General features: G+C 41.0%; 1 protein-coding gene across 2 annotated transcripts; it reads left to right on the top strand.

Moving 5' to 3' along the window:
* Positions 1-937: 937 nt before the first annotated feature.
* On the top strand, positions 938-20,247 carry LOC143300480 (sphingomyelin phosphodiesterase 5-like). Of its 2 annotated transcripts, none has more exons than XM_076614189.1 (8): positions 938-983; positions 3,915-5,064; positions 6,674-6,850; positions 7,952-8,027; positions 9,932-10,072; positions 12,516-12,605; positions 15,889-16,133; positions 19,252-20,247. In XM_076614189.1, the coding sequence occupies exons 2-8, from the start codon at positions 4,363-4,365 to the stop codon at positions 19,336-19,338; spliced, it is 1,518 nt and encodes a 505-aa protein (XP_076470304.1). In that variant the 5' UTR covers positions 938-983; positions 3,915-4,362; the 3' UTR covers positions 19,339-20,247. The 2 variants fall into 2 exon arrangements, with proteins under 2 accessions (XP_076470304.1, XP_076470303.1); XM_076614188.1 differs by lacking the exon at positions 938-983 and adding an exon at positions 1,668-1,957.
* Positions 20,248-21,579: the final 1,332 nt, after the last annotated feature.

The following is a 21,579-nucleotide window of genomic DNA, read 5'->3' as shown; positions in this document are numbered from 1 at the left end:
CACACACACACACACACACACATGCATGCACGCACGCACGCACACACCCACACACAGACTGTTCCACAGCGACCTTACACGCGAAAACCGGCAAAGAACCACAAGCACACACACACACACACACACACACACACACACACACACACACACACACACTGGCACACCGGCACACACACACACACACACACACACACACACACACACACACACACACACACACCTATAGTTACTGTCAGTGTCACACAAAACCAGTGTTTTCGTCGCCATTATCTGAAGAGACCATGTGTGGCGTTGCTGTGCAGCCCTCAAAACACCGCTCCTGTCAGTCTGCTTATCCAGACTGTTGACAAACTGAATGAGAAAATCTGCACACAGCGCGCACACACACACACACACACACACACACACACACACACACACCCTGGCGTTCACACTTATCTGTCACTGACGCAGTGAACTTGAAACGTGCACACACCGTCACCTTATTCCGACATGATTTTGTAATCAGTCGAGATATGCCTCTGTGTGAGTGTGTGTGTGGGGGTGTGTGTGCGCGCGCGTATGTGTGTGTGCACCTACCACTGACGCTGCACCACTGACAGATGTACTGATTGACATCACTGGGCGTTTGCTGTATATCCTATTACTTACTTTTCTGAGTGAGCGGGTCGACGTGTCCGTTTCCCAGACCCGCCATAATTATTTCTGTCCAGCTTCAGTGTCAGTCTGCTGTCGTACCGTGACCGGCCGACGCTGACTGGTTTTCACATGTACTACACATATACGCCAATACATTGTACTGAACCTGCGGGTAAAACAAAAACAAAGCAAAACAAATTTGGTATAAATAAAAGAAACACATGAAGTGGGAGAGAGAGAGAGAGTGGGGATGGGGGCGGTGGCGGGTTCCGGTCGACTGAAGACGAGGCCAGTCTAGCTTGGACTGAGACCCGGACTGAGACGTGACGGCGACAACTGAGACCGTGAGTTCAGTTCATACTGATTACGTGCAAGCATGATAGAAACAGTTCAGATGTATGTGCGAATTTACGGAGGCAGCTCATCAGGCGTGGCAAAATTGATAAAGACAGTTCATAATTACGAACAGTGCAGTAGATGTACTAGGACTGAGACAGTTCACAACTACTGATTACCGTGACTGACGTGCAAATTTACTAGAGACAGTTAATAATTACGTGCACATTTTCTCTGGACAGTTTGTAAATCAGTGTAATTGCGTGCAGATTTACTGGAGACAGTTTATACTTACCTACAAATTGGCTGGCGAGGCAGTTTTCGATAAGTAAGTAGTGCAAATTTGCCGGATTTCTGAAGACAGTTTATAAATACGTGCGAGTTTACTAGAGGCAGTTTACAATTACGTGTAAATTTACCTGATGCAGTTTACACTGATGATATTTTTATTACGTGTAAATTTACCTGAGACAGTTTATGAGTACGTGCAAATTTACTGGAGACAGTATGTAATTACGTGCAAATTTTGCTTTGTGCTTACAATAATACCAGTTCAATTTCATGGCAACATTGGAAAAAACAAACAAACAAACAAAACAAACAAAAAACTAAAAAAACAAAAACAAAAAAAACCTGACAAAAGTCTAAATGTGCTGACCGAGCCGATCAAGCATGATCACGGTGAGAGAATGGAAGAGTCACCATCAGAAATGTTCATATTGAATACTTTCACTGCCTTCGACATCCAGAGGTGAATGTTGATGCTTCCACCTGCCATAAACCCCAGTTATATAAGGACTGTCAGCTGGCATTCTACCACGAAAACGTAATCCTTCACGCGAGTGAAGATGTGATGGAGTGAACTCCCCTGTCCACATCGTACACAAAGTCGTCTGCTTTCAGCATCTCGCGACACTCGGCTGTAGACATTGACCTGCACCCGGCGATGTAACGAGAGCATGTTCATTCCTGACGTTTGAAGGTAGATCGTATACCTTACACTTTGAATTGTTTTTTTTAATTTTTTTTATCGAACTGTGACCAAAAACTGTATTGTGTTGTTATTGTTTTCAGAGATTCACACGAAACATTCTTTCAAAGTTGAGTTGACTGAGCTCGCATTTGATGCCAACGATTATTTGCCCCTTTTTTTTTTTCTTTCTTTCTTTCATTTTTTTTTCTTCTCAGCTCCGCGATGCTACTTCAAGTTAAAACTACGTCTCTTTCACATACATAATTAGTCTTTAATTTTCATAAGGTAACTTTTCTCACTGACCAGATAAAGCACATAAAGCGACAAGGTTTGATCCACAGATACCGTGGAGGTCAGATCAGTGAGTTTTCGCATGCAGGAACAAGATAACAGCATAGCCGAGAGTTGGATTACAGGAAAATGTTTGACGTGACCTGATTAAGGATAACAAAGCTGTGCAACTGTGAAAATCATTCTTGCTGAATCAGTTAATATGGTATGATAACACACACACACACACACACACACACACACACACACACACTAATGCATATAGTTACACAAATGTATGTATGTCATGTATTTGTAATTGTATGCATGCTTGCACACACATGCATATATTTGTATATGCTTGTATACTTTCACATCCCAACACACACACACACACACACACACACACACACACACACACACACACACTCATTCATGCACATTCAGAATACATACTTCATATCATATTTTAATGGATACTGTCAATCCGACCATGCCCATCCAGAAATTGTTGCTTTCATTTGTTGTTTTATTTTTGTTGTTGCTGTTGCTAAATTCCAGTTTCAGATATCACTGATCAAAGCCAGTGTTTATAATATCTCTGCTTATAATCCATTGTTTTATGATTACTTAAGTCCCATGCAAACTGTGTATCTCAAACTTCCAAAGCAACAATCTGCATTGTTTTAATAGAAGGAAACTTATTATACAGGTTATTTGCTAAAGAAAATCATTAACAATCAGTTGAAGTCAATAGTTTGTGTGCATGCCTTCTGCATTGTTTTAATAGAAGGAAACTTATACAGGTTATTTGCTAGAGAAAATCATTAACAATCAGTTGAAGTCAATAATTTGTGTGCATGCCTTCAGTTGTTGATGATTTTTGTTACTTGTTCAAACTTCAGTTTTCTAGAGCGTACATGTAATAATTTTGATAAGTATTTCAACTTTATAGTTTTGTCAACACTAGAAATATACACACCTACATGGTGGGTCAGTCTGTACAAAGACAGTGGGTTGTTTTTTTTTTACAACTGGCTGCCTATCACACTGTTTTATTTCATTTCCTTTCTTTTGTGTGTTTCAGTGTTGTAAACTGCCATTTATTGATGACCTGGACTTATCTTGAAGTTGAAAGCATGTAACATACTTATAGTTGATGAATGTTTGGGAGTGCATTTGGATCTAATAACATTTGAAATAACAGTTCATCTTCGTTCATGGGGTGCAACTCCCATGTTCAGTCGTATGTACATGAGTAGGCTTTTACATGTATGACCATATTTATACCGCCTTCTAGGCAGCCATACTCTGTTTTCGGGGGTGTGCATGCTGGGTATGTTCTTGTTTCCATCACCTACCAAACACTGACATAGATTATGGGATCTTTAACGTGCATATTTGATCTTCTGCTTGCGCATACACATGAAGGGGGTTCAGGCACAAGCACGTATGTTGTCCTGGGAGATCAGAAAAATCTCCACCCTTTAACCACCAGGCGTGCCGTTACCAAGATTCGAACCCAGGACCCTCAGATTGAAAGCCCAACACTTTAACCACTTAGCTATTGCACCCGTCGAAATAATTCAAAGTAGATTATTTTGGGCTTTTACTTTTCTGTTTGTATTAAAAGATACAACATAAATGATAAATGTATTTTCTTTCTTTTTTAAATTTTTTGTTTGTATGTTCACAGATGCAGCAGAAAGTGTGAACTGGAAACAGCGTCTTCAAGAAAAAACCCAAAACAACCTAAAATGCTTCAATAAATTGTTTTTACTGTACTTTCTTGTCATCTTCTTGTTTGAAGAGATTCGTTCAGTCATACTGAAAAAAGCACAACCTGTTGAACAAAAAGAATCGATAGTCAACTGCTTTTTTGAAGAAATTCATTCATATATACTAAATAAAACAGTGAGTTGAATATAAAAAAAAAGCCGGGCAGCAAATAGTCATCGGCTTGTTTGAGACTCGTTCAGTCATACTAAAAAAACAACAAAAAACAACAACAAAAATAGTTGAATAAAAAGAAACAAATAGTCATCTGCATGTTTGAAGGGATTCATTCAGTATTACTAAGCAAAACAGTGAGTTGAATAAAAAGAAACAAACAAACAAACAAACAAACAAAAATCTGACACAAAATGGTCAAATCAGTCAGTCCAGGCCTCCAGCCCTCAGTGAGTCTCCCACGGGGTCTGGATGAATTGTTGAGTTTTCTGGTGATGTTGATCTGGCCCAGCTACTCAGCGCTGAGCGGCTTCCTGTGCCTGTGGATGCCTATCACCGTGGAAAAGGAAGACCCGTCAACCCTGCTCTTCAAGCGGATCGTCCTAGCACCCGTGTACGCCGTGCTCTTTCTCCTCTCCCTGCCTCTCGCTCTGTGTGCCATCCCAGTGCGCTGCCTCCTTTCTTTCATGAAGAAACCGTACCGTTATTCCGTGCAAAAGATGGACCATACGCAGTTTGAGGAAGACATCCTGATGAAGCACCTGTCCAGCCCCACAGGGTTGGCGTCGTACGAGTTCGGGATCGCGACAGGCAACGTCTGTTTGCTGGGTGAGTTTGTGGCAAGGATTAACAACCTGAAGGACTCGGGCCACAGGGCCACGTCCATTGGGGAGAGGATCGTGGTGGATCAGCTTCACTATGGGCGTGATGCAAAGTCGGTCTGTGGTTTGGATGGATCCGCGACAGGGAAGAACCATACCCATGTGAAGGCGGCAAAGCAAGAGGTGGGGTTTGTCGGGGGGCTGGTGACCCATTTCCCTCGTCTGGACTTTGTCTGCTTGCAGGAGGTTGCGGACTGGAGCTACAATAAGCTCCTGAGAAAAGAACTGCATAAGGTATGGATTACTTTTTTTTAAATGTATGTTATTAATGCTTTAATAGTGTCACCCCTGTGTGTGTGTGTGTGTGTGTGTGTGTGTGTGTGTGTGAGCCTATGTATAGACTGGCATACTGTTTTTTGGAAAGATTGCATGAGTATTAGGGATGCTTTGTTTGGAATTCAATATTGTATGTGCAAGCTTGTCTGGCCATGGCCTATAATGAATAAAACATTTGTATCCATATAGATCTCTCTCTCTGTGTCTGTCTCTGTCTCTGTCTGTCTGTCTGTCTGTCTGTCTGTCTCTCTCTCTCTCTCTATATATATATAAATGTTGTAATAACACTAAAAACAGTTTGCATATGATTTCATACTCCATGTTTGGACAGTATATGCATATTAACTTCCTTGCAAAAGTATTGTCATTCATGTAGTTGCTCTTGTCTCGCTCTGTGTATCTCACTTAATGAGCATGCACGCACACATGATCATATAATTACACTGGTTGGAATGATTTTTTCCTTGGTACTCAACATTAAGAGATTGTCACTAAGCACTTCATTTACAACACTCTGTGTATCTCACTTAATGAGCATGCATGCACACATGATCATATAATTACACTGGTTGGAATGATTTTTTCCTTGGTACTCAACATTAAGAGATTGTCACTAAGCACTTCATTTACAACACTCTGTGTATCTCACTTAATGAGCATGCACGCACACATGATCATATAATTACACTGGTTGGAATGATTTTTTCCTTGGTACTCAACATTAAGAGATTGTCACTAAGCACTTAATTTACAACACCCCTGTTGACATCTGGAGAGAATGAATAATCAAGTCATCATTACTTCCTTGTCACACTTGCCAGTAGTACTGGTCATTTTATTCTTCATCAGTCTCCTTGTTCCAGAAACCAGACATGTAAAAAGTAATCTGCTTGCTTGATTTAACTGTATGTTGAAACATACAGTTCAGTGATATGATTCTCATTCTTTAAGTATAATACTTGAATGTTATTTTACAGAGTTTGGTCATGGTTATCCTCCGTGCAGATTATTTGCATCTTGATACAACACAATACAATACGATACAATACAATACAATACAATACAATACATCTTTATGATTCCAGTTGGAAATTAATGTTGATACAATATATTTTGCTGTTCATTTGATGAAATGCTCTTCATAATTTTTATATTGGATGCATATAAGTAAAATTAATTTTACAGTTTGATTTGTAAGTATGAATAATAGCTGTGTATGAAGATTTTAAGGAGAGTTTGCCTCTTACATAAAAAACAAACAAACGTTTGTTCAATCCTTTGACACAATTTATGAACTGCTGATTTTTCTTTTAAAACGTATACAACTTTCCTCTAGTTCTAATGATATAAATAGACACATGCAAAGTTCTGCAATTCATTTGTCATGTGTGCGTGTGTTTGTGCGTGTGTTTGCTGCGCACATGTGTGTGAATATGTGTGTGTGTGTATGTGTGTGTGAATGTGCCTGTGCATATGTATATCTATAGGTGAATGTGCGTGCGTGCGTTGCACACATACATGGCATGCGTTCTTAACAACAAGTTGATTTATAAATCTGCTGCACTAGGTCTTTCCCTACATACTGCACGACGTGGGCGTGTGGTCAGTGAAGACCAACTACTTCATGTACAACTCTGGACTGATGCTGGCCAGCCGACACCCAGTGCTAGATGTTGACTTCAAGTGTTACCCACGCTCCGTGTCCCAGTGCCTCCTGATCAGCAAAGGCCTGCTTATGGTCAAGGTGGGAGTCATATGTATGTGTGTTTTGGATGGGGGTGGGGGTGGGGGGGATAGGGACATGTGTGTGTGTGTGTTTGTGTGGAGGTGGTTCTTTAGTGTGTGTGTGTGTGTGTGTGTGTGTGTGTGTGTGTTGTAATTGTGTGTGTTTGATTGTAATTGTTTATGTGTAATTGTAATTTGTGTGTGTATGTCTGTAATTATGTGTATGTGTGTTGTTGTTGTTGTTGTTGTGTGTGTGTGTGTGTGTGTGTGTGTTCTTCAACATAACATCTTTTCACATAGTTTGATCGTAGACGAAATAAAAAGAACCTTATGTAAAGGAGCGAGAACATGATGCAGTGTAAGTTGCAAAATTATTATGAAAAAAAGACGAAAGCAAATGTCCAACTAGAATTAGAAACTTTCATAAATGTTTGTGTGTGTGTCTTTGATTGTGATTGTGTGTGTGTGAGTTTGTGTGTGCAAGAGTGTGTGTGTGTGTTTTGTAATTGTGTGTGTTTGATTGTAATTGTGTGTGTAGTTGTAACTGTGTGTGTAATTGTGTTCGTGTATGTGTAGTTGTAATTTGTGTGTGTATGTCTGTAATTATGTGTGTGTGTGTGTGTGTGTGTGTGTGTGTGTGTGTTCTTCAATATAACATCTTTTCACATAGTTTGATCTTAGACGAAATAAAAAGAACCTTATGTAAATGAGCGAGAACATGATGCAGTGTAAGTTGCAAAATTATTATGAAAAAAAGACGAAAGCAAATGTCCAGCTAGCATTAGAAACTTTCATAAATGTTTGTGTGTGTGTCTTTGATTGTGATTGTGTGTGTGTGAGTTTGTGTGTGCAAGAGCGTGTGTGTGTGTGTGTGTTTGTGTGGGCACACATGCATGTATGTGTGTGTGAAAGAGAGAGAGAGAGAAAGAGAGACAGTGAAAAGGAGTTAAGTGGTCAGTATATACATTTGTTAGATGGAAGGATGGGTGAGTGCATATTTCAGATGTTGTATGGTGCCTATATATGATGGGTATTGTGGTTACAAGCTTTATATAGCGCACATACTACAGGTGTTGTGTGGTGCTTGTATCACATTTGTTGTGTGGTGGCTATATGACAGGTATTGATTGGCGAAGAAACAGACAGTCGGAGACAGGTGGGCTATGTCTACACCAGCCACCTGCAGGCTTACCAAGGTAAGGGAGTCTTGTGCAGTTCTCTTAGACCATGTGGTGTTTTGTTACGCTTAGAAAAAAAACCCATTCAGTTTTGATTACTAAAAAGAATGAACAATGAGTGCAGGAGGATGATACACACATAAATATGCTCACACACATGCGCGCGTGCACACGCACACACACACGAACGCGCACGCACCCCCCCCACACACACACACACACACACATCTATCTCTATCTCTCTCTCCCTCCCTCTCTCTTTGTATGCACACACACACACACACACACACACACACACACACACACACACAGAGAAATAAACACACACACAAACTCACACAAAGCCATAGTTGGTTAAAGACCATTGTCTTTTCAGCTTCCATCTATGTGGAATAAACAATTCCATGAACCAGGATTGCATTGTGTTATATTGTATTATGTTTTTGTCTCTGTGAGAAATTCAGGCTGCTCTCCCTCAGAACAGCATAGTGCCACAGTATGGCACCGCCATTTTTTTCTGACTGCAAGTGTACGTGTTTTACTGTTAGAGTGGATTCAGTCCATACAATCAGCTCATGGAAATGGACAACGATTGACGTTAAACGTACAGTCTTGAGCATCTAATGCAATATTTTGTTTCTATAAACAAGAACAAGTGAGAGACTGCGCTTGAATGTGATTTCAGCATGTACTTATCTTTTTATTAGTCATTCAGAAACTTGAGGAAATGTGGGGTTTTTTCAAACACTGGACCTTTTCTGCGAAAGCTCCGTCCTTCTGCAAAGATTCAGATTATAACGCTCACTGACATTGGGCTTTCTTGTTAAAAAAAAAAAAAAAAAGCTCAAGTGTCACAGGGAAATTTTTACCATAATTCTACCTTTAGAGGGTCAGTCCAGTGCTGCATGTTACAATCAAATCTGCATTGCTACACAATACAAAGGCAGACATAATTACATAACCTTCTAGTCGTACACTGAACATTGAAATATCACTATAGCTGTACAGCTAATGACATTAAATATTTCAGTTTCACCTTCTAACCAAAGTCATCCAGATTGACGGGGCTAGAAGTGGACAAGGGAAACAACTCTTCTTCATAGTAAATGGTCTTTTGGTCTGACTAAAACTCCCTTTGCAGAGTTTCCACTCTTAATGTGTTAATTCCAGACATTTTCAGAAGATTCCAAGACACATTTGGTGAATACACAGTACGTCCTTTCTATTTTCAAAGCCTCAGGGACACATGTTTATGCACTGCCAGAAGCCCTTCTGATAACTGATTGATAAGGACATGTGTACTGATAACTGATTGATAAGGACATGTGTACTGATAACTGATTGATAAGGACATGTGTACCGCTTTACCCCGGTACTATGGGCTTGTAAGATTTTACCTGGAGTTGGAGTGTTGGCCTAGTGTTGACGCGTCAGCCCAGGAAGTGGGACAATCTGAGCACGCTGGTTCGAATCCCACAGTCGCCAGTATTTTCTCCCTCCTCTCCACTAGACCTGGAGTGGGTGGTCTGGATGCTAGTGATTTGGGTGAGATGATAAACCGAGGTCCCATGTGCAGCACGCACTTAGCGCACGTAAAAGAACCCACGGCAAGAAAAGGATAGTCCCTGGTAAATTCTGTAGAAAAATCCACTTTGATAGGAAAACAAATAAAATTACAGGCAGGAAAAAAAAAAAGAAAAAAAAGGGTGGTGCTCTCAGTGTAGCGGCACGCTCTCTCTGGGGAGAGCAGCCTGAATTTCACACAGAGAAATCTGTTGTGACAAATGAGAAATACAATGCAATACAATACAACACAATGCAATGCGATGCAATGCAAAGCAGTACAATACAATACAATACAATAAACCTGCACAGGTACACACTGGTGTTTGCAAGAAAAGTGTGTGTGTGTGTTTTCACAGGTCAGGAGCCGGTGCTTCTCAGTCAGCTGGACAACATTGTGGAGTGGACGGCAGAGTTCAGGAAGAAGACTGCCGACAGCAGAGACGTCGTTCTGTTTGATGTCCTATGTGGTGATTTCAACTTCGACAACATGTCACCAGGTTGGTAGCATTTGCGTACTTACTCACTTACTGCCCCTCGGAAAACGGAGTGTGACTGCCCACATGGTGGGGGTACTTCTTCTTCTTCTGCTTCTGTGTTCGTGGGCTGCAACTCCCATGTTCACTCGCATGTACACGAGTGGGCTTTTACGTGCATGACCGTTTTTACCCCGCCATGTAGGCAGTCATACTCCGCTTTCGGGGGTGTGCATGCTGGGTATGTTCTTGCTTCCATAACCCACCGAACGCTGACATGGATTACAGGATCTTTAACGTGCGTATTTGATCTTCTGCTTGCATATACACACGAAGGGGGTTCAGGCACTAAGCAGGTCTGCACATATGTTGACCTGGGAGATCGTACAAATCTCCACCCTTTACCCACCAGGCGCCGTCACCGTGATTCGAACCCGGGACCCTCAGATTGAAAGTCCGACGCTTTAACCATTCGGCTATTGCGCCCGTCAGTGGGGGTACAAATGGTCATGCACATAAAAGTCCACTCGTGTATGATAAGAGTGTATGTGGGAGTCACAGTCCATGAACGAAGAAAAAGAAGATTTATGAACTGTCAGTAACGCCTACTGGCATGTAAGGAAGCAGCTCTATGGCTGTCTCCATAAGAAGTTTTTACAGGACAGGGTTGTTAGCCCTGAGCCCAGTCTCCCAGTTCAACATATGTGCAGACCTGCTTGTGCCTGAACCCCCTTCATGTGTATATACAAGCAGAAGATCAGATATACACATTAAAGATCCTGTAATCCATGTCAGCATTCGGTGGGTTATGGAAACAAGAACATACCCAGCATGCACACCCCGAAAATGGAGTATTAGCTGCCTACATGGTTGGGGGTACAAACGGTCGTACACCTAAAAGCCCACACATGTACATATGAGTGAACGAGGGAGCTCCAGCCCACAAACGAGGAAGAAGAAGAAGCCCTGAGCCCAACCCCCAGCCTGGAGCACCAGTTTATCGCGCTTTGCTCAGGCTCTGCCATTTGACCTGACTTGCTTGGGTCACCCTATCAGGAGCATAAGCTCCTGTCAGCATTGCTGTAAGGGTCCATAAGACATGCAACCCTCCTTCCCCCGCCCCACCCCCACCCTCCCCCCACTAACCACAAGGTGGCAGTCCTTCAGGCACCTGTTTGCAGATAGTTGCTGACATGAAGATCTAGTCATCAGCCCCATCCACTTGTAATATGCGGCTTCTATTCAAATGTGTGTGTGTGTGTGTGTGAGGGAGAGAGAGAGAGAGAGAGTGAGTGTGTGTGTGTGTGTGTGTTCTGTGTGCGTGTGTGCATGTATGTGTGTGTGTGTGTGTGTGTGCGCAGTGCGTGCATGTGTGAGTATGCACATGTTTTTGTATTGATAGGCACTTGTATGTATCCTAATGTCTACCGCATCTGTGTTTGCGTATGATTTTTTATTTATGTTCGTATGTGCTATCCCCACCAGTATTCCTTATGACCCTGGTGCACTTGGTAATAAAAACATATTCTATTCTAATTTGTAACTTGTCACAGAAAAATGTCTTGGTGATGACGCTGAAGAGAAAATATAACCCTCATTGCAAGGGGGGGGTGTGGGGGGGGGGGCGGAGGGGGGGGGGGTGTAAAAAGTCAGATATTCATTCCCACCTGGGTGGAGTGAGGAAAATTGCAGTAAGGTGCCTTTCCCAAGGACACAACACCATGCTGATTTTTATCTGCTTTTTCATTTTCGTTTTGTTTTTTTTATTTGAGGCTTTATGCAGGTGAATACACATTTAACATACCACTTTCTCCTTCTTTTTTTTCTTCTTCTTCCTTCTGGTTCTTTTTTCTGTTTCATGTTTTTTTTCTGAGCTCATATATATATAGATAGATAGATAGATAGATATAGATATGATATATATAGATATTCATATATCCTCTTCCTTTACACTCCTCTCTCTCTCTCTCTCTCTCTCTCTCTCTCTCTCTCTCTCTCTCGCTTTTTTCTCTTTTTTCCTTCTCTCTCCTCTCACTCTCATCCCTCCACTATCTCTCCCCCCCCCTCTCTTTCTCCCTACCCCTCTCTCTCACTTTCTTTCTCTCTCTCCTCCCCTTTTTCTATCCCCGTCCAATCCCACCAATCTCTTTGTCTGACTGTCTGAAAGTTGTTGGAAAGCCTGATCAGTGTGTTGGGTTTATGCAAAGGTCAGGCATTTTATCCTCTGTGTGTGTGTGTGTGTGTGTGTGTGTACTGTCTGTGTGTGTGCGTGTGTGTGTGTTTGTATGCGTTCTTGTTTTTTCAGGGTGTGAGGGTGTTGTTTTTTTGGTTAAAACAGCAGACATGGTAGAGAGTATATAGATCAGCCCACATGCTCTGATGCCTTCTTGAAAACTGAAACTGTTGCAGTTTTTCATCATCCACACTGACGACTGATAACATGTTGTGTGTTGTGTCCACTGTCCAGGGGACAAAGTGAACCGCGACCACAGACTGTTTGACGTGTACCTTGACCCGTGTCGGATCCAGTCTGGACAGGATGAGCCCTGGTCAGTCGGTGAGTACAATCGTGTTAAAAAAAAAAGTTAAAGGTCCCATAGCCAGAGATGCCAACTGTTATGATTTTGCCATATTTTGTTACGCTTGATCGCAGTTCGTTCTGAATTTACGGTAATGTCAGAATTGTTCCGATGAGTTCATTTTCAACTACATAGCATGATGACATGTTTTCTTTTTGTAACTTTTAGGGTGCGTTCACGTTAAGTCCAGCCAGTTGCTGACAGCAGCCAGCTGCAGCTGCCAGCAAATGGCTGGAGAGGGAGTGCACATCCTTGTCTACTTTCCCGCTATGTAAGCTGGTTACGGGCGTTCACGCTGGCCGCCAGCCCTTGCCAGCGCCTGCCAGCCCCTGCCAGCCAGCTTTTTGCTTTGTTGCGCGCACACAAAAGAAAAGGCTGGCGGTTCTCAAGGGAGGGAATTTCCAGCCAGCAGAGTGAAAGCACAGCACTGATGCCCAAAATGGACGAGGAGAAACCGAAATCGGCTTGTGAAAATTCGTTGACTGCTTCTTCAAATCTTCAGTGCATTGGTCAAGCAGATCTTGAAAAGTCTCTGGTCGCAATCGTATGTACTCTACACATTTCTGTGCATCATCCATCACTTGAGGCATCAAATGATGATATTCTCCATGTGTACTTCGATTCCGATGAATTGGGTGAACACCATATTTTCGAGAATTCCGTTTCAATGATCTGTTCTGTAAAATCCACCACAGCAATATTCTTTTCTTCCTCCTGGAAAGCGCCATGTTTATCCCGACAGTGGGGCAGCAGTTTGCTGGACAGCAACTTGCCGGGCCCAATGTAAACACTGGCTGACGGCAACTGGCTGACGGCAACTGGCTGGCATCAACTTGCTGGACTTAACGTGAACGTACACTTACCCAGACTCTCTAGACCTATCGATCATGAGACCAGGGCAGTCACTACAAAGCTTGGTCTCACGCGATGGTGCTCCTTGTCTGACACCGAATAAAGTACAAGATCAGCACTCTATGTTATAGATGTATTCACAAATCTGCCTCTTCCTATCTCTGCGGCTGCCTTCACCTCTACACCCCATCTCGATCACTACGATCGGCTTCAGATCCACTCTGTTTACGCAGTCCCAGATTCAAATATTCGACTGTTGGTCGCTGTTCTTTCTGTGTCTCTGGATCTTGCAATTGGAATGAACTTCCTCTTTCACTGCGTCAAGTCTCCACACTCAGCTCTTTCAAGTCTGGCCTTAAAACCCACCTCTTCCCAAAATAGCCTCCCATCCCTGCCTCTTCCTGGTCTTCAGTTTCTCCAGTTTAAGAGTTATGCATGCGTGTGAATGACTGGTGCGAAAGCACTTTGATTTGTCTCTGCACAAGATTCAGCACTATATAAATACCATTATTATTATTATTATTATGGTGCTCAGCTAATTGCATGCGTGTTTACATTGAAACAGCTTTGAATGGACCAATCAGCTTAATCGTTGCAGTTACATCGTGTTGCAGGTAGGCCCAAGTAATTGTATGCCTTGTAGATAAAATGTACGTTTGCTGATGTGGCTTGGAGTCTGAGTGTTCCTACCCAATTTAAAATGTTCCTACCAAATTTCCTGGTTGTTCCTACAAACACATGACAGGAATTGGCATCTCTGCATAGCCATTAACAGCCATCGGGGCAGTGAACTCACACCCACTGTGTCCAGGGCTCGGCATAGGAAGGTGGGGCCCAGTCCTCTCCTGCTCTTCCCTGACTGAAGGCAGGTACCCATTCACACCTGGGTGGAGTGTGGAAAATCATGGAGTTAAATTTTGATCCCAGACCTTGGCTGAATCGGCAATATTTTTTATTCTGTTCTGAACTGCCACTCAGTGCAGGATGAACGAATGAACATTTTTTATTCAATAAAGGCCGTAGCCCCTCATGAAGGGGATCAGTGAACACAAATTGTCACATTCCAGAACAATGTGGAACAGAAAACATTTAACTACAAATCAAGAATGCACATGCGCACACATAAAGCACAATTAATTACACATCAAACTGCGGATTTTGAATGCCTTATACAAGTATACAGCGAACTGTTTTACAATGGTTTCATTTGTTGATGACATTAGCAAGGAAAGTTGAAACAGAGATGGATGTCTATGATATTTTTGTGGAATTAACTGTCACCTAAGGTCATTTAAGGCAGGGCAACGTAGGAGAGACAGACAGACAGACAGAGACAGAGAGAACAAAAGCAAGTATATCCTATCGCCATCAAGATAACCACACACACACACACACACACACACACACACACACACACACACCACACACACACACACACACAAAATATCGAATAAAAAGTTTCTTCAATACTGATACAACTTTGGGGTTAAAAACGCTCTTTCAGATTTACTTTTATAGACAACCCGAAATCATTTGCACCATGACTACAAAAATCTGCTCACGAAAAACCCCAGACTCTGCTGGCTTTCTTTGATGACTTAACAAAAAGCAACACACATTTCAGCAAATAAGTGTTTATCATGTGTTATACATTGTGTTGACCTTGCACATGTATACTGCATACACTTGTGGATCCATTTGTTTACGAATGATTTGAATGCATGTATTCAATGTCTTTTTCTTATAGTTTCAATGATAGAAAACTTATTTTGCAAATAAACAAATTGAATTTTTTTTTTTTAAGATAGTGACATACCTTCAGGGATAATCCCTCTTTCAGATTCATTAATTATGGACTGACAAAAATTCATCTGTAACTTTTATACATTTAAACAGATCTTCATATAATTTTTTTCCTTGAATACTGACATAACTTTAATCAAGATACAACCGTCTTTTAGCATAAAAATTATATGGATAAACCCACAATTGTCTACCCCCATTTTTAGGCACATCGTTCAAACAGATCTTCATATATATATATACATATATATATATATATAGAGAGAGAGAGAGAGAGAGAGATACTGGCATAACTTTGGAGATGCAGTCCTCTGTCAGCTTTATAATTGAATGATAAGGAATTATCTGTAACTTTGGAGATACAACCTTCTTTCAGCTAAATTAATCATGTACTAACAAGAAATTACTGGCACAGAATTCAGACAGATCTTAATGTGAATAAATTTTATATATGTATATTTATATATATGTATATATATAGATATATGTATATATTGTATATATAGAGAGAGATAGATAGATCGATATAGATACTGACATAACTTTGGGTATATGACCCTCTTTCAGCATAATCCATCATAGAAATTACCTCCACCCGTTTTACAGGCACAGAGTTCAAACAGATCTTCATGCACGAGTCCATGGCCATGACCCCTGAATCGCTGAAGTTGTCGCTGGCTGACCCAGTTCTGCGTCATCGCTACATCGTGGACGCAGACATTGAGGAGCAGTCGATGGACACCCTGGTGAACGTCAAGCTCCGCACTGACAAACATGGCAACATCGTCACCTTTCCTGAGGCCGGCATGCGCCGCATCGATTACGTCATGAGTCGGAAGGACACACCGATGGTGAGAAAACGAAACGTTACCTCTATTTTTTCCTGTAGAAATAGTTAAGAAGAAGAAGTATTTATCCCCGAAAACAGAATATGGCTGCCTACATGGCAGGGTAAAAACGGTCATACACATAAAAGCCCACTCGTGTAGGTATAAGTGAACATGGGAGTTGCAGCCCACGAACGAAGAAGAAGAAGAAGAAGAGATTTGTTGACTTGTTTTGTAAATGTTGAGGTAAGGGTTTACATTTTAGGTGAGAAATGAAACGTTACCTTTATTCATTTCTTTAGAAACGAAGAAGAAGAGGAAGAAGTATTTATCATTTGTTGACTTTTTTGTCAAAGTTGATGTAAGGGTTTACATTGTAGGTGAGAAACGAAATGTTACCTTTATTTATTTATTTCCTTAGAAACAGAGAAGAAGAAAAAATATTTATCACTTGTTGTCTTGCTTTGTAAGTCTTTGTGAAAGGGTTTACATTTTAGGTGTGAAACAAAACGTTACCTTTATTTATTTATGTCTTTAGAAACAGAGAAGAAGAATAAGAAGCAGTATTTATCACTTGTTGATGTGCATTGTGAAAATGTTGATGTAAGGTTTTACATTTTAGGTTGTTTTGAACATGTACAGATTTATTTTTTGTTTGTTTTTTGGGTTTTTTTTTATCGTTGCTGTTTATTTCATGTCTTTATTTTGTGGTACAGGCTGGACTCTGGCCTGACCAGCGTGTTGGGCTTATTGCAAAGGCCAGGCATCAGGCCCATTGAAATAAAATGAAAATACATGTACAGCAGGGAAGAAGAAGACATCACCCATTTCTCACATAGGCTTTCCTATCCACACTGTCCTCTTTTCATCACTTGACAACGGGCCTATGGTTCGAAACGTCGTATCCCACTAAACAAAGAGGATTCATCAACCACCAAAAAGGTTTTTTTTATAAACTTTAGTTTTTTGGTGTTTTTTTTCATATACAGCAGATTTGGTGTAGCATATATGGATCTGTCCGTATACTTTGGTACCTCCTTGAAACTGATACTAGCTGTTTTAACTGTGTGGATCTGTCATACTGGCTTGATTTATGGCTGGTTGACATCTGACCTCATGGATGGATAGATAAACGGACAGACAGAGTTTGGATTCACTTCCAGTTTTAAGGTGTAAGAGCGCAATACCCGAGTGGTTAAAGCGTTGGACTTTCAGTCTGAGGGTCCCGGGTTTGAATCTTGCTGGTGCCAGGTGGGTAAAGGGTGGAGATTTTTTTCTGATCTCCCAGGTCAACATATGTGCAGACCTGTAAGTGCCTGAACCCCCTTCGTGTATATATGCATGCAGAAGATGAAATACGCACCTTAAAGATCCTGTAATCCATGTCAGCGTTCGGTGGGTTATGTAAACAAGAACATACCCAGCATGCAGGCCCCTGAAAACGGAGTATGGCTGCCTATATGGCATGGTAAATAAACAAAACAGTCATACATGTAAAACGTTAAATGTTACATGTTTTTCTGAGTGTCTAGGTGTGCATGCCTGAAATCTGATTGAATGACACAGGAAACAAATGATAAGCGCCCAATGGCAGCCATCAGTCGGCTCTACCCAGATAGCCTGTTGTGTAAATGACTCCATGTTTGTAAAGCGCTTAGAGCTTGGTCTCTGACCGAGGATAGGCGCTATATAAGTATCCATATCAATCAATCTGTCAAAAAAATTTTTTTAAAGCTTACAAAAAGAGCAGATACTAGGCCTTGAGAGCCTACCCTATGTATGTATTAAACATTAACAAGTAAATTCATAAATGAAAGATACATATAAAGTCAGTGGTTAAAACAAAATAGGAATCAATTCTTCTTCATTTGCATTCGTGGGCTGCAAAGTCCTTGTTCACTTGTAAAAATGTTTGAGATTTTACGAGTATGACCTTTTTTTTTTTTTAATCCTATCTTGTTGGCAGCCATATCTCATTTTCAGGGGTTGGGCATGCTGGGTGTGTTCTTGTTTCCATAACCCACCAAACACTGACATGAATTACAGGATCTTTTACGTATATATTTAATCTCCTTCGTGCACACGAAGAAGGTTCTTAACACTAGCAGGTCTGCACAGATGTTGACCAGAGTGATTGAAAAAAAATCGCCGCCTTAATTTAAACCAACTAGGTACACTGAAACTGGGGATCGAACTTTGGAAACTCAGGTGAGAATCCTGCACTCAAATCATTTGCCTACCACGCCTGTCTTCAGAATGAATGAAATAGATGTATTTGTATTTGTATTTCTTTTTATCACAACAGATTTCTCTGTGTAAAATTCAGGCTGCTTTACCCAGGGATAATGCGTCGCTACACTATGGCGCCACGCTTTTTTTTGTATTTTTTTCCTGCATGCAAGTGGATTTTTCTACAGAATTTTGCCAGGAACAACCCTTTTGCTGCCGTGGGTTCTTTTATGTGCGCCAAGTGCATGCTGCACACAGGACCTCGGTTTTTTGTCTCATCCAAATGACTAGCGTCCAGACCACCACTCAAGGTCTATTGGAGGGGGAGAAAATATCAGCGGCTGAGCCATGATTCGAACCAGCGCCCTCAGATTCTCCCACTTCCTAGGCGGATGTGTTACCTCTAGGCCATCACTCCACTATTTGTTATAATAACCAAAAAGATTGTTTAATTACACATCCTTTACCGTGACCCACTGGTGCATACCCTGGCAGGGGTCTGGATTCCTGTCCTGTCCATACTACTAGTCTGCTATGCGGAGAAATGGAAAGAAGCTGCGGCAAATAGCCTCCCTTGGTGGTTACCTCCCTTGCGTTAGCAGCAGCAGCGTCCCCTTTTCTGGCAGGCCATCTTAGGTTTTCCTGACCTGTCACTCATTTGCGGCTAAGTTTTCTCAATTTTTCTACTTTTCTGTCCCTTTCTTTGACTCCTTGTCTTTGCATGCAACCATGTTTTCAAACAGGATACGAGACTGCGTTGATCGTTTGGGCAGTCGTGCCAAAATTAAGCCCAGATTGAACTTGATCGGCACACAGACAGTCCCCATACTATGGGCATTGCCAGTACCAAGGCTGCAGCTCTACAGAAAGATTGATGGAATGGCTAACTGACCAACTGACCGGTTTGTTGCAGGACATCACCAAGTTGCAGTTTGTGACACGACTTGCATCGCTCTCGGATCATGTTCCTGTGGCCATGACCTTCAAGGCAAAAGTGTGACTTGCCTTGTCTCTCCAGGCCATACCTAGACATATCAGCACACGCTTCTCCAGGCATACCTAGACATATCAGCACACATTTCTCCAGGTGTATCAGCACACCTGATGATGAGCCTTCTTTACAGCTTGTCGTCACTCCTTGAGCACTTTCATCTGTCACTCTGCAAATCAGGGAGGGTGGGCAGCTCACTTTTCATCGTTCGCAGTGTGAGAAGTAGATCATATGATGACACAGGCAGCCCACCACCATAACTGCCTTCTCTGAGTTTCCACTGCTTTTGTTCGGACAACTTTTCTTTGGCAGAGTTTATAAATGGATCAGTTTGAATACATAATGGCAGATATACGACAAGAATCACACTCAAAGTAAACATAGAAGACTAAAGCAAATAATGGGTGTAATTATAAAACCAAATATACCTTGCAAAAAAGAAAAGTGTTTACATTGTGATTGACTTAACCTGAACGACACACTGGTGCTTTTTGGACATAACAAAATGAAAACTTATGAATGTTTCTCATATATCTTATTGATAGCTAAATTCTATGTATACAAATGCAGAATCAACAAAGTAAAACCAACATTGCAAATGTTCAAAAAAGACCTCAAACAGGCATATGAAGTAGACAAGTATGCCTTTAACATAACTATGGAATATAACAAGTTTGTGGAAAAATAGGCACTTTATAACTGATACAAGATTAAGCTATACAATGCTACCTTGGAACTTTGACATTGAACATATATTGTTTTGTTGTTATACATTCGTCAGTACTTAGAACTTAATTATATGCTTACCCTATACTTTCTAATGCACAAAAGATATAAATTTTGTATCTGTAAACCTTTGTCTGAATAAAAAATGTTGAAAAAAAAAATATATATATATATATATATACCTTGCGAACTTGCAAAAATAGTAACCGAAAATGTTAAAAATCCTTTCATCAAAACAGCGATTTCCATGACGAAGTTCTAGCCTTTGGGTTACTGGAAAAAAAGGAAATGGAGACGAGCATTTGCATGAGGTTCTAGTTAGAGAATAACTGGGGAGTCCCGATGAAAATCCGACGAAAGTGGGTCTGCACACCCTCCCTAATGTGCTTGTTTCAAAGTCACTGTTTGTTGTCATTAGTTATGTTGCTGACTTCATTAAATGTCTTTTTTTTTTTTCTTTTTCTTTTTTAATCTTTTCCCAAATTTGTGTTGAATATGTGTATTGTGTTGTATTGATCGAGAAGGGAATAACATTCTTTGCAGAGGGGGTGCAGGGGAGGGGGGTTGGGGGGGGGGGGAGGGAGAAAGAAAGCATTCAACAGACTTTTTTTCTTCTTTCATTGTTGCTGTTGTTCTTGTTGTATTCATATGTGTATGTATCAAGCACTGTAATTCCCAGGCATGTGCATAAATGCACCCCATTTGAAATGAAAAACACAAATGTTGTCCATTCACAAAATGATGTAAATGTAAATATATGAGGAGACAAGTTGTAAGTTAGTATTCATTTCTTGAGTGTATGGCTTTAAATTCTAATATGTTAAAAGAGAGAGTTTTACATGATGATCACATTTGGGACAGATTATGATGTTACTGGAAGCATTTCCTGAAAGTCTTTCCTGAAAGTAATTAAATTATTTGATTTATTGAATCAGTCAGTGTGCATGTTTATATTTCTGTCCGCTGTTTTCAGTTTTTCTCATGATGGATGTCTTATGCTAGTTTTTGAAGGTGGGGTTTTGTTTGTTTGTTTTTTGGGGGTTTTTTTGTTTGTTTGTTTTTGGTTGTTTTTGTTTCTTCACAAGTCGAACAATGAATTTCTGTGCCTGCGTACAGAGAATGAACTCATCTTGAGATATTTCAACCCCTGAAAGTGGAGTATGGCTGCATACATGGTGGGGTAAAAACAGTCATACACGTAAAATCCCACTAATGTACATATGAGTGAACGTAGAAGTTGCACCCCACGAACACGGAAAAAGAAGAAGAAGATATATCTTACATATCAGCTCCCTGTTGGTGTCATCATGTACTGATCTCAACTTACACTTTCAGTCTTCATTTCTGGAGCCACCCAGGTGTCAGTGTCTTTGAAGCGATCACATTTACCGTAAAGTTCGGTCTATAAGCCGCAACTTTTTACTCCAGCTTCAATTTCTGCGGCTTATACAATGATGCAGCTTATTTGAGGATTTTAACGATCCTGGGAGTGTCACGTTCTCATCTATTAGCTATTCTTAGCTG

This window comes from Babylonia areolata, chromosome 26, assembly GCF_041734735.1.
Source record: "Babylonia areolata isolate BAREFJ2019XMU chromosome 26, ASM4173473v1, whole genome shotgun sequence".
In the NCBI taxonomy this organism is placed as follows: Eukaryota; Metazoa; Mollusca; class Gastropoda; order Neogastropoda; family Buccinidae; genus Babylonia; species Babylonia areolata.
The sequence above is the reverse complement of the archived record's forward strand: the minus strand, read 5'-3'. Positions and strand labels throughout refer to the sequence as shown.